This window comes from Electrophorus electricus, chromosome 23 (genome assembly GCF_013358815.1).
Source record: "Electrophorus electricus isolate fEleEle1 chromosome 23, fEleEle1.pri, whole genome shotgun sequence".
NCBI lineage: Eukaryota > Metazoa > Chordata > Actinopteri > Gymnotiformes > Gymnotidae > Electrophorus > Electrophorus electricus.
This window is the reverse complement of record NC_049557.1, coordinates 2,057,470-2,075,000: the sequence shown is the minus strand read 5'-3', so window position 1 is coordinate 2,075,000 and position 17,531 is coordinate 2,057,470. Positions and strand designations below refer to the sequence as shown.

At 48.4% G+C, this 17,531-nt stretch overlaps 1 protein-coding gene across 1 annotated transcript in view; it reads right to left on the bottom strand.

Moving 5' to 3' along the window:
- fbxl17 (F-box and leucine-rich repeat protein 17) overlaps nucleotides 1-17,531 on the bottom strand; it is a 172,059-nt gene that overhangs the window by 108,784 nt on the left and 45,744 nt on the right. The window contains exons 6-7 of the mRNA XM_026999750.2: nucleotides 13,910-14,017; nucleotides 2,746-2,876 (exon numbers count right to left, since the gene is read on the bottom strand). Of these exons, the coding sequence (XP_026855551.2) occupies nucleotides 2,746-2,876; nucleotides 13,910-14,017 (239 nt within the window). The remainder of the gene's footprint in view (nucleotides 1-2,745; nucleotides 2,877-13,909; nucleotides 14,018-17,531) is intronic.

Genomic DNA, 17,531 nt, shown 5'->3' with positions numbered 1-17,531 from the left:
AGAGGGAGAACAGCTATGGGGGCGTCAAAGCAAACGCTTGCGTGCACACGTGTGCCGGGCCGGGCACGTGCTCGTCCTCTGCGGCGGACTGCGGCAGGGTGCTCCCTGCCAGCAAAGCGCATTACCAGCCAGGATTATTGGAGTCCGCGACGGGTTGAACTGACAATATATAGCCAGGGGACCGCATAAAAATCAAATGGCTGCAAATTACGGCAGCGCCCTTCTGCAATTCTAAACCTTCCTTTTCCACTTTCGGAGTCTCGCGTGGACTCCGCTAACCTTGTCAGAATCCAGCCGCGCCTCAAAGGTCTCCAGAAAACGCCATAAAGGAATCAATTAAGATTTGATAAACCACTTTAATTCCTTCTCTCTCTCTCTCTCTCTTTTATTAGAAGAAGCAAGGTAACCGCATCTCAAATAAATTCAAAAGTCATAAAGTAACAGGAACAGTGAGGTTCAACCAATTGTGTCTGCGGTGCATTGTAAATTTAATATTGTGTTAACACTCAAAACGGTCATGATAAAAACTCCGGGAGTGTTCTTGCTAAGCCTATAAATCGATACATTAAAGGAGGAGCATAAATAACGCAAGACCTGTTTTTCTCACCCGGGAGCGATACCCCGATTCTTGAGTGAAAGGGTCTTTTATCCTCAAGCTAGAGAAAAAAAAAAAGAAAAAGCAAGGGGAAATAAAAGAGGGAGGGAGTGTTTTTCCAGGTTTCCCCACTGCTGGCCTACCTCCTCAGAGAGCTGAAGTGCAGAAGGAAGCAGGTCGTGGGGTCGTCGAGATCTGCTACAGACAAAAGGGTAGCGCTCAAGCTCCCAAATGTCCAATAATGAGCTGGAATCTCAAAAACATTGCAGTTTCAGATGAACGCCTGGCGATTGGCCGGGGAAAGCAACTTGGAGCTGTAATTTGTGGAGAAACGCAAGATTTATCAACAGCCAGTGGAGCCGAGAACATCGTCTGTGAGCATCCAGGCATCGTCTGACCTTGGCTTCAGCGTGAGGTGCGAGGCATGTGTGCAGGTGTTGAGCCTTACCCAACACATGCTGGAGCTGGAACCGAGCACCTGGGCCGGATCGCACGTCAGCCTGGGCATGGGATCAGGCGGATATCCGTGATTTAGTGCTAGAGCTGTCTGAAGCCCTTAAAGAAGTGTGCTAAAAAGCAGACGGCTCGAATGAGCAGAGGAGCTTGAGACGCAGCCTAGTGGTGAGGAACACTTGCTTCTGCTCAAAGCGTGAAATCAGTCCCAGTTCCAGTCCAGTTCCCCCACTCTTGACTGTCACATTAGCCCTGTTATTATTTTGGCTGTTTGTTTGTTCGACCACACTACAAGATGTACTAACTAAACTTGACGGAAACAAACTCCTTGCCCAACGTAATAACATGAAAACGTAAAAACAAAACACTAGCCTAAGGCTTCCACAAAGATTCCAACAAATCGGCCCTCTCAGACCATCTGTGTCTTTCTTTTATATCCATTGGTTGTGTGGAATGGGAAAGCTATGAGCTTTTTATGCTTTAAAAATCTAATAAAAGGCACAACCTAATTGGTTTGGTTATAAAAGCTTTATAAAGAATGAGCATATGGTACTAACGCCTCCCCCCCCCCCCCCCCCCCGTCTGATCTTGTGCGCTTTATCGCAGTTGTGCGTGGCTTTAACGTTAAAGTCACAGGTTCTCTTTGAGGAAAGCGCAATAGCGCCGTCTGCGCTGAAGCGAAGCGTCACAAGGCCGGCGTCCGACAGGGGACGACACCCCGCTGACAACCATACCGGAGCTTCCGCGCAATAACAGACCGGCGGAGGAAACAATCGTTTAAAAATCCGTGTCAAAAGATTTGCTCTTGTGGTGGAAAGTTTAGGAGCCTCTCGTTTCATCACTGCGGCGCGGGCTTTGAAGAGGGCCGAGGCTACGAGGGCTTTGTGCGCTCGGCTTTTTGAGCCCCGGCTGCGTAAGTAACAGATACGGCTGACGCTCGTGAGCGACGATGGACTCTCTTCAACAAAGACCCGTGCCTGAACAGGTCCTGCCCAACAGCAAGGCCCTCACGTAGACAACTGTGACACATGCCGAAAGGGATAAAAGAGACACTTTTCCTAGTGTGGGACTCTGCTGTAAGGGAGACGGACAACCGCGAGACAATATCTTTTCTCAAGCTGTTCTCAGACGGATGAAAAGGAAATCACTTTGCGTAAATGGCACAGCGGAGTGGTGCACCTTCTGAACAGCGCACTGAATAAGCAGCAGGACACCTGATGTGGGGGATTAAATGGTTCAGTAACAGCTATATAAAGCACTATTAAGTCGCAAGTTCAGGTCAATTGAATTCAATATTTCCATTTAGTAAAACACGGAATTCGTTGACATGAATATATAAAACACTATAAAACATCTCACGCATGCAACACGCGCAGCAGTCGGTCAACAAAAAAAAATAAATTCTGCTGCCGTATAAAGCAGAAATCTCGATGCAAGGCCCTTTAGATATTCAGGATTACAGCCAATTCAGACAAATCATAAAAGCAGACGTTAGCGTAGTTTTACCCAAACCGATGAACGACTATTGCATTACAGTGAGCCTGTTCCAAGAAAGATTAGCGACATGCGTTCCAAGACCTCAGCAAACTGCATGGCTCGGCAAAACACTCAAGAGGTCGTAGGGTGCAGGATCGCAGGATTGGCATGGATTGCCGGGGCCCATCCAGGTGAGAGTGACCGTTTAGCGGAGCGCTCACCTGTCGTTGATGCTCCAGTTGAGGCAGAGGTTGAGCGAGCTGAGCTTCCGGCACTTTCTCACCACTTCCATCACTGTCTCGTTATTCAGCTCGGATATGTGTCGGAGATCCAGGCTGCTCAGGTTCCGCAGCTACGGTGGAGAAAACGAAAACACCGTGACACAGAGATCTATACATTGCATGTCACACACCCCAGCTATGCAGACATCTCCTGCTCAGCTCTTAGTGACAGGTGGATTAATGTTAGAATAGTTTTCACTGCATTTTGGCATTATGAAATAAAAGCATGAGAAGACCGCTCTGCAGAAAGCAGTAGCCGTTATATTGCATTAGTCCTAGGGTGGCTGTAATTAGCTTCATAACATGAGGATAAATGTTTGATCGTCACAGTTTGGTTTTGTGGCCTCATTTGTTTGTCTTTTCATGCAATAAAAAGCACTTGGGAACGTGCAGTAGTAGATGACTGCAATATTCTACTCTTCCACCAGCGTGTTAAACTTCACTATTCCCCTGGAAGTCATGAATTTCATCAAGGCAAACATTTGTTTTAATGAACAGACTAATGTTTTCAGTGGGAAAAAAAAGAAGGCAAATTTGGTTAAAAAAAAAAAAAAAAAAAGATGGGGGGGAGCTCCAACTCATAATACAAAGTTACATTGATATTCTGGGACAAATAACCACAGTCCTATGAAATCTGCTTAATAGCTCTGATCTTAATGTTTCATTTGCAAGTAATAGCTTGTGCAAGGAGCCCTGGCCCCTAGAGTTAAAGCAACATTCTCCTGCTTAATAACAGACAGGCTTCGTTCCCTTTCATAAGTCTCTTCTTACTAATCACACCTCGAAATTACAGTTTGGGCAGCGTGAGACGCTATGGCGAAATTCTAATGGTCTCGGTTGAGGACTGAGGCCAGACAACTTTGGGAGCGGCCAGCCTACGAGGGGCATGGGGCTTCCAGTGCCTTCTGCCCTCAGACTAAGTGCTTTCCGTTGTCTCTGACGGAGAACCTGCTTACTAGATGCGACCACCTAACGGTCCTCACTGCGGCGATGCACTAGCCTGTGTGCGCATGTACGGTATGAAGTAATCGGGCTACGTTTCAAACAGAAACGGCTGCGACGCAACACGCTTTTCCGCTGGCGTCGGCTGGTGGCCGTTGGTCCACGCACAGTGTCGGTGTGTGAGAAGACCGACTCGTGGTTTAGAGCTGCAGCAGAAGCAGCAGTAACAAAACGGGTTCAAAACTTAAAACAAGGCCTACGAAAACTGTGATGGCAAAAAGCGAACACTCGTGGCCATAAACTGTTGCTGCAGATGGGAAGAAGAGCAGAGAGAGAGAGTGAAATTAACAGAATTATGAGACGCAGTCATCAAGGCAAGAGGAGGACCTCCCAAACACTAATAGCTTATAACAGCTTCTCGTTTCATGAGATTCTTTTGATGCGCATCAGTAATCACGCATACGTATCGTGTGCCGTGTTCATGTATACAACATATCGGTGACTAATGTGGCAACCCTTCCGTCTCTAACTATGGCCTCGTGTACAGTGAAGTACGCTTTGAGGTGAGCGACTCCATCTTCGTTGCGTTGCACTTTCCTCCGTCTCTTCTCTCCTGGATTCTCCGCAAAGCAATCGGCGGATCCACTTCGCACAAGATTACTAATCACCGTTCGGTCTTAGATCATCCGCCTTGGCGCTTCCCACGTCGCTCTGCACCTCGCCTGGTCCCTCTCACACCTCGTCCACACCACACCTTTTCCCACCACATCCCACACTGAGATTCCGCATATGGACAAGGCCGTCCGGAGGCGTCGCGTGTCGGGCCCTGGTCCAGAGGTGAGGCGGGAAGCCGCGGGAAAAGGAGGCTCAGGCCCGCCCGATTGCCCAGGCAGGGCGGGGGGGGAGGGGTTTGGGGGACGACGTTCCGCGCACCTGCAGCGCTGCTAGCCGAGGCCTTATTTGTCCAATTACGCCGTGGCTCCTCGAGCTCAAATCCGCGAGAAGGAAACGATGAGCTAAATCGGCCGCACGCTAATAAAAACATCGCTGCTGCGCGAGTCACCAGGACCGAGCCCTGTGCAGGGGGAGAGCGCGCGCCTTGGAAAAAAGTTGAGGGCTCCCTCGTCGCTGCGGACGTGTTCTAGTGACTGACTTTAATTAAAGTGGAGGGGCGAGAGAGGTTCGGTCCCCGGACCGCAAGACAAAACACTAACCAGCAACGCCAGGGGCTGCACTGACCCGCTTGGACCTTGGCCAGAAACACGGGAGGAGGGAGCAGCACACAGAGGGGAGGCGGAGCCGCCGGACACGGCTGAGGATGCAGCTGAGGCTGAACGCCCCATCACCCCTGCTCCATCACCCCTGCTCCATCACCCCTGCTCCATCACCCCTGCTCCATCACCCCTGCCCCATCACCCCTGCCCCATCACCCCTGCTCCATCACCCCTGCTCCATCACCCCTGCTCCATCACCCCTGCTCCATCCCCTCAGAGAAAAGAAGAAAAATAAATAATCAGCATTTGTTGGAAATGGGTAATTATTGTAGATTCAGCATCCTGCCTCCCTGGATGGAGAAATGCACCACCTGGGGGGCAGTTCATTCACAGACAGAATTATGTCACGCTGTCACATAACGGCATCTAATTATCCGAATCTCTCTGGCCCAGAACACACTATACTACGCAGTATCTACACACACATAGCTTTGCACAGCCAAAATGCTGTGCAAAGGCACAGCACAAACACACGCGCGCAGACGTATCTGAGCTGCAGTCTTCGTACGCCCCAGTGACCAACTGCGTATCGAACGCTTAAATTATTCATGGAGAGATGTGATCGCATTGTTTGCAAAACAAAAGGGCACCAAGACAGGAAACCTGCAAATAAGCAAGGAGCCGTGCACCACCACGGAGCCTCTGCTGCTCCCACGCTCTCTCGCTCTCTCCTTCTCTCTCTCATTCTCTCTGACAATAGAGAGCTGTTTTCTGTCACCACAGTAGTAGCAGTAACCGCACACACAAACAAATCCCCCACTCAGTTCCAACGCTGAGCTCATCCTACTTTCATGCTACCTTTCTGCATTTTTTATTTGTTTATTCACCCACTCCCCCTGCAAACCCCCCCCCCCACCCATCCACCCACCCTTAATGCATTTCCCAGCCAAACAAGTGGCTTGAGGCAGGACATCAGTAACATACAGTAAGATAAATCTGCCTGCTCACACACTACAACAAGCATGCGATATTCATAAATTCACAGACACACCCACACAGGCGGAGCGGCACGCTGAAGCAAACTTTTTTTTTTTACTTCCATGCTACCCCATAAAGGCAGAGGGGGTGCTAGGGGGTGTGATTGCCCACTAATGCCCCGGCAGCGGGGGTGTGTGGGGAAAGCCATCACGGCACGGTAACTGTAAGCCCCTCTCCTGCTGTACGCACACTCTGCCGCTTCCGCTGCTGAATATGAATGCATAACTATGGCATGGCTGTGCATGAAATCAGCCTCTCCAAAAGAAGAAACCCACCTCCGCCACAATACACACACACGCACGCACACACACGCACGCACGCTCACACACACACACACACGTGCGCACTCCGGGCTTGCACCGCAGTCTCACTGTTTTAAATATGCTCTCCTGGGAGTGGGGAACTTTACATTCTAGCAAATATGGCCAAAGACTCCCCAAATACCCCCTATTGAAAACAACTCTAGCCCAAATTGCTAAATTAGCTAAATTTGTCACACTTCAAAAAAATAATTTTTGTATTAATGCATTTTCTTTAATCATTTGATAGATTATAATCGATTCCCTTTTAGGGGTGCTGATTTTAAGGCCTCTCCAAATTCATCAACTTCAGTGCCACGTCGTGTGTTTCGGGGACTCATTAATTTCTCCGGCGCGCAACGGAAAAAGGGGCCTGGCAGATGAAGTTGGCAGGGGACTGCGCGGAAGTGGCGTTGCGCTCCGAGGCGGCTGCCAGCGCGCGTAATTATTCAACGTGTTAATAAAAACACGGGGAACTTGTGAAATGCAGCTGTTCCCTGGCCCAGCCCAGTGCCCCGGCCCTATCTGAAAACTCCCAGAATTAATTACCTCCCAGGGCTTAAGAACAGGCCATAGTGGGCATTTATTAACTCTAAGTTCTGTAATATATTATTGGGAGTGGGTGGAGGGGGGCCGGGTGCAAATAAATAAAGGGCGAGTTTAAAAAAAAATTTTTTTTTTAAAGGTTTGGGCAGACTTAGTGCACTGCAGGAAAATGGAGGCTGTATTTCCTGGCCACTCAGGTGCAGAGAGGTCCAGGGCCATAACATTCCCTGCGGTCTCTTAACAAATAAAAAGAGAGCGCCCATTCCAAAATCAATATTAACGTAATCATATAACGTGGAAGATGTCTACCATTGTTCATTCAAACTGCATTCGAATGATTGAGAGGGCTACGCGGAAATCAATATTATTATGTATAATATATAAAACACATGTGAAATGCATGGAGAAATAATGACATCCGGGCAAAAAACGGCAGCTTGTGCAGGAACAATATATTAATAAACCTAATGGATTAATAGATTAATAAATGAGTGCTGTTTTGCCAAAAAGGAAACAGTCCCCCCCCCCCACTATTAAACCTGTATTTTCCCAGTGAAACCTTATGCTTGAATATTACTAGGCTCGAATCTCACCTACAGTGTCTTATTTGGAAAACAGGATATGTTCTGCTAAAGTGGAGGGGGAAAAACACTCGAAAAGCGCTATGTAATGAGGGAGTCTAATTACTGTGTAACGCTGCTCTCGCATGAAGAAAAGAGAGATGGAAGCACTTGCGTCAGAACAGTGGCCTGCATGATAAAATGAGTGGTCAGTTTCCAGCCACGACTAGACATGACAGCATTTATTTGCTTTGAATCTGCTGCCTGGTGCTGGCAGGACATTTCGGAGTTGCTCAGGACAAGTTAATGGAGTGCTAAGAGCACGAGTGGCCAAGCGCTGTAAAGGGCCCGGGGCCACTGGCAGCCCCCACCGTGAACAAAAAAACCCCCAAAAAACAAAAAAACCTGTTTTGGGGTTCCACTTAAATTAAGTGCTGATAATGGCCTCAGCCAGTCATACAGAGACGAATACAATTTGAACTTTTCAGGGCTGGTAACACAAACACACACACACACACACACACACAGACACACAGAGATGCAATAATGAAATGATGGCAAGTTATCACCAAGTGTCACCAGATGTGGCATCCTTAGGGGCTGTTGAACAGAAAGGAATGCATCACTGACTCAGAGACCCAGACCCGGATACTAGTTTGCTCGGTATGATTACAAAGGCACACACATGCCCTGTCCATGGGCCAGCATAGTAACAAAAACAAAAAAACTCTAAGAAATAGAACGCCTGGGCTCCCCACCAACCTGAACATCAAATGCCACACGGCTCTCAGTTCCAATTCCCCTGTCAAACTGCATTGTTCCACTTGCCTTCAGTGATTTCTTTTTTTTTGCTGTGTTTTTCCTTTTTTTCCCCTTTCAGTGAGCTTTGTGCAAGCGGGCCTGTTTCCATGGAGTTACCCAATGCTTCTACTCCTCGCTGTTTTTTTCTGACAGGTCTTTCTAGCGGAGAAATGACTTACAGGTCATTCTCCACATGTGAAGGAGTGAAGTCTAACGGTCTATATTCAGATGAAAGCAGCGTGGTCTAAGACTAAAACATGGCAAAGTCTTCAAATGCAAGAACGCCTTGCATGTCAAACGTAGCCTACGCCGTCATAACGGGTAATACAGTCCAGCTTTGTGCCACAGTTGGACCAAATATTCCCTTCACGAAATTAAGAGAAGACAGAAGTGGGACGTTTCATCTTCTCTTGGGATGCGGAGTTGGTCTGTTGTTTGTTTTTATGCATGAGGTAGGATGAACAGTCTTCACCGCAGGTGACCACGCTTACTGGACAGGCGGTGCCACTGCGCCGGAATGTGGGAAGCAGAGGGAGCTTTCCACAAATATGTCAGTCATTTCTCTTCCAGTGAATTGCAAAGGCGCGGCAAAGCGTGTGACGAAGCGGGATTTACTGCTTCCTTCCTCGGCAGCCAACCAAACACGCTCCACTCCAGAGTGAGAGAGAGAGAGACCGAGAGGGGGGTAGCGAGAGAGAGAGTGCTCTGAATCCAGACAACGTGGCTTCTGGCTGAGGCTATCTGACGTATATACTGAGACGATGCAGCATGGTGATCCATTATGAATCGAGTGTTGAGGGGGCGGGGCTGCATAAGGACATGGCAACGCCTCTCAAGTGTGAGGATAGCGTGAAGGTCAAACCACCTCTGCCCCTCAAAGAGTAAGGCTTAGACCACCTCTGATCCTCTAAGACTAAGGCCAGACAAAATCTGGTCCTCCAGAACTAAAGCCAGACCACCTCTGATCCTCTAGGACTAAAGCCAGACCACCTTTGGTCTTGCAGACAGGGTAGATCACCTCTAGTCATTCCAAACTAAAGCTAGACCATCTCTGGGCCTCCTGGAGTAAAGCGAGACAATCTCTGGGGCTCCTGGAGTAAAGTAACACCATCTCTGGTCCTGCAGGACTAAGGCTAGACCATCTCTGGTCCTGCAGGACTAAGGCTAGACCATCTCTGGTCCTCCTGGACTAAGGCTAGACCATCTCTGGTCCTCCTGGACTAAGGCTAGACCATCTCTGGTCCTCCAGGACTAAGACTAGATAGACCATCTCTTGGCCTTCTGAACTAAGACTAGACCATGTCTGGGCCTCCTGGAGTAAGGCTAGCCAACCTCTGGTTCTCCTGGACTTAGGCCAGGTCACACAGCTTGCTCCCATCTACTGCCCAGCTACCGTGAGCAAGGTTGACAGAGTAAAATCCACCAAGACAAGTGCTGCCTGGCACTGTAGAAGCGTTCCGCACCCTTCTGCTCCTCTAGGCTGGATCCCTTTTTCAGGAATATACACAGACGACATCCCTGGAGATCACACGCAGAAAGACATCCAGACACGGTGCCAAGGACACAATACCTCAACAATAGCATAATAAGCTGCTTGCACCCTTTGAGCACAAACATGGCCTCATCTTTCACTTTCTGTTCCCTCCTTCATTCCTCTCTTTTACACACTTTAAACCAAACCCAGTCTCTCTCGTTCTCTGCTCGTGAAGTCCACTCTCTGTCCCACTCTCCTCCTCATCGTCCTGCGTGCCTGCTCCGCGGGGCACAGGCTAAAATGGGGCTCGGACCCAGAGGGGTACATAATGAAAGCCTTTTGACCAACTTAGCTGCAGCTTTTTCTGATCCCCCCACCCCCCACCCCGTAAGTTTGAAGAGTCAGCCAAGAAGGTGGGTTTTTTTTGGGGGGGGGGGGGGGTTGTACGCTGCAGAATTTTTCTTCCTCTGGCTGCTGGCTGTGAATAAACTGATTAGAATAACGTCCCCCACCTCTGGTGCCTCCACCCCACTCCTCATCCCTCATGTATTTTGGGGGTTATCACTCCACGCAAGGTTGGCTCAAAGGCCGCCGGCAGCCTGTTTATTTTGCCTTTCCCAGTCGGTGACAGGAGATAAGAGACGAGTGGCTCGCTCCAGCCAGTGGAAAAGGACAGAGAGAAAGAGAGAGAAGGATTGGGGGAATGAGAGAGGAGAGAGAGAGACTGAATCATGGGGCGAAAGGCGGGGGGGAGATAGGCCCTTCCCCATAAAGAGAGAGAGAGAGAGAGAGAGAGAGAGAGAGAGAGAGAGAGAGAGAGAGAGAGTGTGAGAGAGAGAGAGAGAGAGAGAGAGAGAGAGAGAGAGAGAGAGTGAGAGAGAGAGAGAGAGAGAGAGAGAGAGAGAGAGAGAGAGAGAGAGAGAGAGAGAGAGTGTAAAACCAAGTGAGTGGATGGTCTAACTGTCAACACACACTGCTCCCCATCCAGCTGAACACACACACACACACACACACACACACTCCCCCACCACCACAAACCACACAAACACAGTCTAAACACGCCAGTCTGCCTTGCAGTGGTTATTTGTGCCGGGTCTCAATTAGAGAAACGCTGATGAGAACACCGTGTGGCACCCAGGCTGTTTACCCAGACGTTCAATTTGTTGACAAGAGCTTTTAAGAGAGGATGGAAAAGTGTTGAGGACACTAGCTGTAAGATGTCTGATCTCATATGGAATATATAATAAATGACTCATCTATTAAATATTCCTATAAACATACTTATCTATTAAAAATCGTAACGATCTCAGTGAACACACTAACTGAAAGATAATAAATCACCCTGAACTAAAATAAATACTGAACGTGTTCTACCACGACTGTTTTCCTTCACATGTTTTCCACCACTGAATTTAGGGAAGAAAAATTAGGTCAGTAAAACTAGCTACTAAAATAATCATCGTATACTGTCGGCAAAATATTTGAATCGCGAGCAAAAACCCCAAAAATTCAATAGTCAGGGTCAATTAGCCTTTTTCCCATCAGGCTAAGCGAGCCGGGCCTGGAGGCTGTCCCTGAGAATCCTCTGGCCGGCTCAGATGTTCGGGAGAGAGGCCCGGGTTCTGTCTGCTCATTTTACCAGAGCTCAGCAGAACTGAACAGGCTTGCGGGTTTCAAATTAAGAACAGAGCTGGCAAAGATTTGAGCTGCTTTATTACAGTCACGGGTTGGCCTTGTCTGATGCCTTCAGGAAGTATTCCTCAGACTTCCGCTTTCACCTTCATCGAAACGGACCCCTCCCACCTACCCAAACGCACGCGCACGCGCGCACTTCTCAGCACAATGTCACAATTCCGGAGGGAGTGTGCAAGATTGATGGGCAAGGGAAGGGAAAGTCGTTAAAATGAAGGGCCATCTGAAAAATGAGCGGAAACAAAGTCTGGCTAAAACGGGGCAGGCTGAGACGCTTCCACGATGCAGTAGGAACGTGTGAGGGGGTCCGGGCGACGATCTATAGGTGCGCCAGGACGAAGCTGCAAAGGTCCAAGTAATTAAAGCCCAAGACAAATTCTTCACTTATTTTTTTCCTTTTTTGCTCCTGGTAGCATTTGCTAGCAACGCGAGGTGCGGTCCGATCTCGTCTGTGAGCTACGAGAAGGAGGCGCCAGAAGGGCAGGTGCAAAGATCAGAGCAGCAGCGACTCCTGCACGGACGTTAATAAAGTCACCAACATTAGCAAATAATACCCCAAAAACACTCCGCAGGAACACGCCGCAGAGCTGTCTTCTAGCTGCTCCAGCCCCGTTCTGCTCCGAGAAAGCTCGCGGAGACGTTTGGCGCGACGCAGCGCCACCGGAAGCCGAAAGCGCCAGAGGGCCGCGAAAAGGCCAACAGCGCCCGCGGCGGGACAGGCGGCCACACTCCCTCCTCCCTCGCCTTCTTTCGGCGAGCTCGGGGCTGCTTAATGCAAATTAAGAGATATGCGAGGAAGCATTAAAAGCAGCCGGCCGCCTCCTCCGTCCGGCTTGGGCTGCGGAAGCCGGGCTGGGGGTCGGACGGGTTCCGGGTCCGGAGGGTCATCAGCGATTCCACACCTGAACGAGACTCATTTCGCCCGCTGATTACAGACAGGGCCCGAGCTCGGGAATTTCGCTCTCCGAACGGGTGCTTCCGGCAGGATCGGGAGATGGGGGGAAGGGGGGGGGACCCGCGCCGAGCCGTTTGACGGACACGCACTCCTCTCCCGCCGAGTACCGACCCCATCCGTCTGTAAAAGAAAAAACGCGAGCCTTTGCTCAGCCATTCACTTTGTGTTATTTTGTGTTGCTTGATAGACTGCATCTTCTACTGGGTTTTTTGTTGTTGGGTTTTTTTTTGTCTTCCAAATGCAAGGACTCGGTAAGTATCAGCAGGCACTGAGGCTGTGATCTGCTGAATAAAGCAGGTCCCTCTGGTGGAGAGGGAGCTTATTTCCCATTCAGGGCTCAGGAGCCAAATGAAATGGAAATAAAAACCCAGGGAGAGAACTCCAAGCAAAGCAAGGTGGAAGTGGGACCTCATTTCAATAATTGTTATGCCACATAATGCCCCCACCAAGTGAATTGTATAATGTGACGATATTTTTAGGGCCATCCTACATTATGAAAATAAGACCCGTAGCAGTCGGAAGTTTCTCTTCATCGCTCAAGGCTACAAATCAGCAAATCAGCACTTAGGTAAGCGGTGTCCTTGCAATGTGACAACGAACTTAACACCGTTTTCTTAAGACGTGCCCCATTATATATTATAATCAACTAAAGCAATTAAGGCATTTTTGACTAAAGTGACTAAAGCACTTTCTAACAACGAGCCCAATACTGTGCGTTAGGAGTACTACGCAGAACTAAAGCAATTAAGACATTTCTGTTACAAATAATACTCTTTCTAACAATTAAGCTCAATATTGCTTCTGTTAGGGAGTACATGACCCTATATTCATAAGAACTACAGCAATTAAAGCATTATTGTTTCAAATAATTCTTTCAACAACAGCGCACGCAAAGATTATTAGCACAGGTCCGCTCTTCTACAACAGAAGACTTTTTCAGGTTTCTTCGTTTTTAGGGGCGTGACCTTTTTGGTCAGTTGACCAAAGCATGTGAGTTTGTAATCCACGTTTAATTACATTTCAAGAGGGTGCCATTAATCACGGGTTCCACGTGAGAAGCGAGTATGAGAGGTGGTGCACGCAAACAAAAGGAATATCATTACCTTATCCTTTCCAGTCAGGCAATTATGGCCGTGCTTTTGATCTGACGGTGAGAGAGATATCTTAAACCACGGAACTCGCTCTCATTAGCATGGTAATGCACAAACAGCAGGGTGTTCTCAGAACGGCTGCGTTTTGCGATTCACCTCATTACACTTTAATGAGATTTAAAAGTAAAAGAGAAAACTTCAACCGATGTTTGAGTAATCTCTGGAAAAGGATTTAGGTTAGCGTGGGGCAAGACTCATTACCTGCACCAAGGAGGTGTGTGTTGACCTTCCTCTAATCAGTCTGATTACTGGCAAATGCCTAATCACTCAGTAATACAAAGAAATGTCACCTTCTGAGATTTGATGCAAGTATCGCTTTCAAATTTCCCCCATTATCTGTTTTGGTGAGCAACAGGGAGAGAGAGCCTGCGCTCGCTGATATCAGACATGGCTGACTGGACATCCCTGACGCATCTGTACAACAGTACTCACCCTGGTGAGATGTATGACCCCCTGTGAGGTCACCGAGCAGCCCATGAAGCCCACAAACTGCAGCTCGGGACAGTTCTCGGCAAACGCCCGCACCGATCTGTCTGTCACCTGGCCAGAGAGAAGACAGGAGACCTTAAGGATGACGTGTAAAGCAAAATACATGCAAATCGTACATTCGGCACTGGCCTACTGAGTAAAATAAATGCCCAGCAAGGTCATTATCCAACGTGAGTGTGTAGCTATTATACAGCATGTTGACATAAGAAGCGCGTTTATATTTAAGTATAAACGTGTCTACATTTATACTGGCATTTACGTGCAAAGGAATTCGGCCTTGGCTCCAGGGAGAACGCTACCCAAAACAAACATGGAACACAGGAAATCTATACGCTGTGTAGTGTGTGCGCATGTGTGCCTCCTCTATAGGTCAGTACTGAGTAGCAAATGACAAACAGCACTGGAGGCAGCAACCCTGCGCCGCGCGGGTCACGTGGGCTCTCCCTGCGCCGCGCGGGTCACGTGGGCTCTCCCTGCGCCGTGCGTGTCACTGCCTACGGACCTGAGATCAATCCTCACTAGCCAGTGAACTGATGCTTTGTATGCGGGTGGGTGGGTCTGTGTGTGTGTGTGTGTGTGTGTGTGTGTGTGTGTGTGTGTTAGTAGGGAAAGGAAGTGGCAATTGGGGGGGAATGAGAGTGTGTTATTAGCGCAGTGCCTACAGCCTGCTCCATCATCACAGCCCTTTACACGCTGGCAACACTGAGACCCACCCATGGCTTTGAACCCGAGGCAAACGGACCTCAGACTCGGAGAAAAGGCCAAATAAAAGCGCTGGACAGTGTGCGCCACGTGGCGCTCTTTTAATCCATCAACCCTTCGGCACTTACCGAGCTCATTCAAAACAGAAGCGAAGTGAAAGCAGCCCTTTATGAATTTCTAATCGATAAGGAGTCGGGACGTGTCGCGAGGTAGCCTTCTGATTACCCACGTTCTGTTATTCCCCCACACACAACCAACAAAGAATAACGATAGCCAATGAAAGAAGCTTTTGCTCAGAGAAAATAGCCACCCCCCACCCCCGTTTAATGTTTCTATTTCAAAACATTTCATCAACGTGCACAAAATGCCATCTCGTCTGCCTCGGCTGCCCCATTTGAAATGGCGAGCCGAATAAAAGCCGGCGAACATCAAAACGGCCGCGAGATGTTGGCGGCTCGACCTCCGCTGGCTGCCGTTCCCTCTGTGGCAGCAGAGTGCGAGGGACACCAGGGTTTGCTTTTCAGAGAGCGGAACTGCTCCATTAGAAAGAAAGCTTTCATTAAGTTTGAGGCTTATATTGGATTTCAATGAAGCGGACAGGTCACTTCACTATTGCTTCTTATCGTAAAAATAAACCACGTTCCGACTCCGGGCTGAACTTCTAATGCCACGCGCGGCCGTTAAAGTGTAGGGGAAGAAGGTCTGGTTTTGGGGCCTGTTGAAAAGGAGGTTTGAATCAAAGTATTTTCGCTTTGTGCAGAGTATCTTGTGCAAGAGAGCGATGGGAAGGCGAATGCAAACACGCAAATTATGTTGAAAACATTTCTAGCCTGAACGGCTGGAAATCAAATCTGAGAAGGACCAAACCAGGTCAATGAGGCGCAAGTTTAAATAAGATTTCAATGACTGTGCCCGCAACAAAAGCGCGAAAGTCAAGCATACAGCACATTCTTTCATTTTGATCTATAGAAACAGTGATGGCTTATGCTCCGCTGGAAAGCAGGAAAAAACAAAACAAAAAAACTAAATATCTTCATTTTACTGGTCCAGCCCTTAACTATGCCACAAACACACATTAATTACTTTTGGGTGTCCAGACTCTTCTCTTGGGCCACCACCTGCTATCTTAAAAGGTCATCTAGAAGAATTTGAGGAAGATGGAGGACCCGGAGGGGAGGAATTAAGAGAGCACCTCATCTATCATCCACCAGTGCAGTCCCATTCACCTCCTTGTTCTCCTTGGTCCGGGACTATTTCTCAGCCAGGTGGTGACAAGCTCTTACTCCTTGCCCTGATGCTCCTGGACGTGGGAAGGGTGGTTGGTGTTACAGGGTCAGTAAGTCCTCCCTCCCCATATCCGTCCGGCAAACTCCGGCTTGAGGCGCTCAAATTAAACGGTTCCTCCGGGCCGCTCTCTCACGCCTCCGTGGACTTGTTTGAAGGCGCACAGCAGGATCCACGCAACCCCAACAAAACGACTCAATAAGCAACCGTGAGAGGTCGCGCTCCGGGTCAACAAAGGCTCTAACGGCACGGGTGAACTCCAGGCCGCGGGCGTAGCGCTCTGTTCTCCGGCTCGGGCCCCGTGCTCCAGCGTTATGTTTCCAATAAAACGGCATGTGGCCTTCCTACACTCCGTCACGCAGTTAGCCACGTTCTACGGGACTCTGTTCCAGGGAGCCTGGCAGCTTTAGTGCTCTGGGAAGCACAGTCGGTTTAATAATGACGTTACAGAGTGGACTACAACTCATACGTCCAGAGAGTCAAGCAGCCTTGAGTCGTAAAGCATGTGTTAGGAGCCTTCAGAAATGCTTCAGTTACAACTTATTAAAATGCCTGAACGATGATGATTGTGCACCTATATGAGCTGTATTAAACAGTCGACGGAAAACACAAATCATGCCATGTTGTCTCCCCAACCCCGGCTTTTGCAAAATGTGCTAAAAAAGTGCACGTTCCCGAAGTTCATGGATCACTTTGTATGTATGATACTGTTGCTGATGCACGAACGCTGCAGACAAAACCAACAGCTGAACACATATTTTTACACTTGGTGGACTGTAACGCAAATAAAACAAAAAGTTTCACAAAGGCCAACAAATCAAGTCTAATCAATGCTCATGGATGCCATCATGTTTCCAAGTGCCATTAAATGAGACTCACTCACTCAAGGGCAACATAATTAGCTTTAGCATGTGAAATCATTATGTAGCAGCAAAAAGAGCTTGTTCAGTTTATAGTAGATGGAGAAGTTGAATTTAAACCAGCTGGGCTTCCTGCGGGGCAGATATATTTGAAGACACACTTCTCTCAAAAGCAATATATCTACTCCTTTTCATAATCCGACTAATTCTGGTTTGTTCCGAGTTATTATGAGAAAGGTCTTATATATAAAAAAGTAATCTTAGGAATAAGTCATCTTATGAAAAACAACACTTGGCTGAAATTCCCCTTTTAATATATCCACTGACTAAAGAAGCAGCCCAGCTGGCCTGAATTCAACATGTCTATCCCATTACTGTTAAATTAACAATCTCCCTTTTTTCCACAGATATCCCTTAAAGCAATTAGAAGAGTTATTTTGCTAGAATACTTGTTAAAGGTTAAGAAGCTCATGACCAGCCAATTTAATCATCCCAAGAATCTGAGTACTATATCGTCTGAGGACAGAGGAGACCAGCCAGACTCACGGTTAACTCGGAGTGGTGGCGCAGCAGGGAAACAGAAGAGGTAAGAGGGAATGCCGAACAAGAGGGAAAAGGCATGGATGAGTTGTGGCGGCACGGCGGTCCGAAAGGTCGAAGGGTGACAGCAAAAAGAAACACAGACGCACAGCTGCACAATCGAGCAGACAGAACCCAAA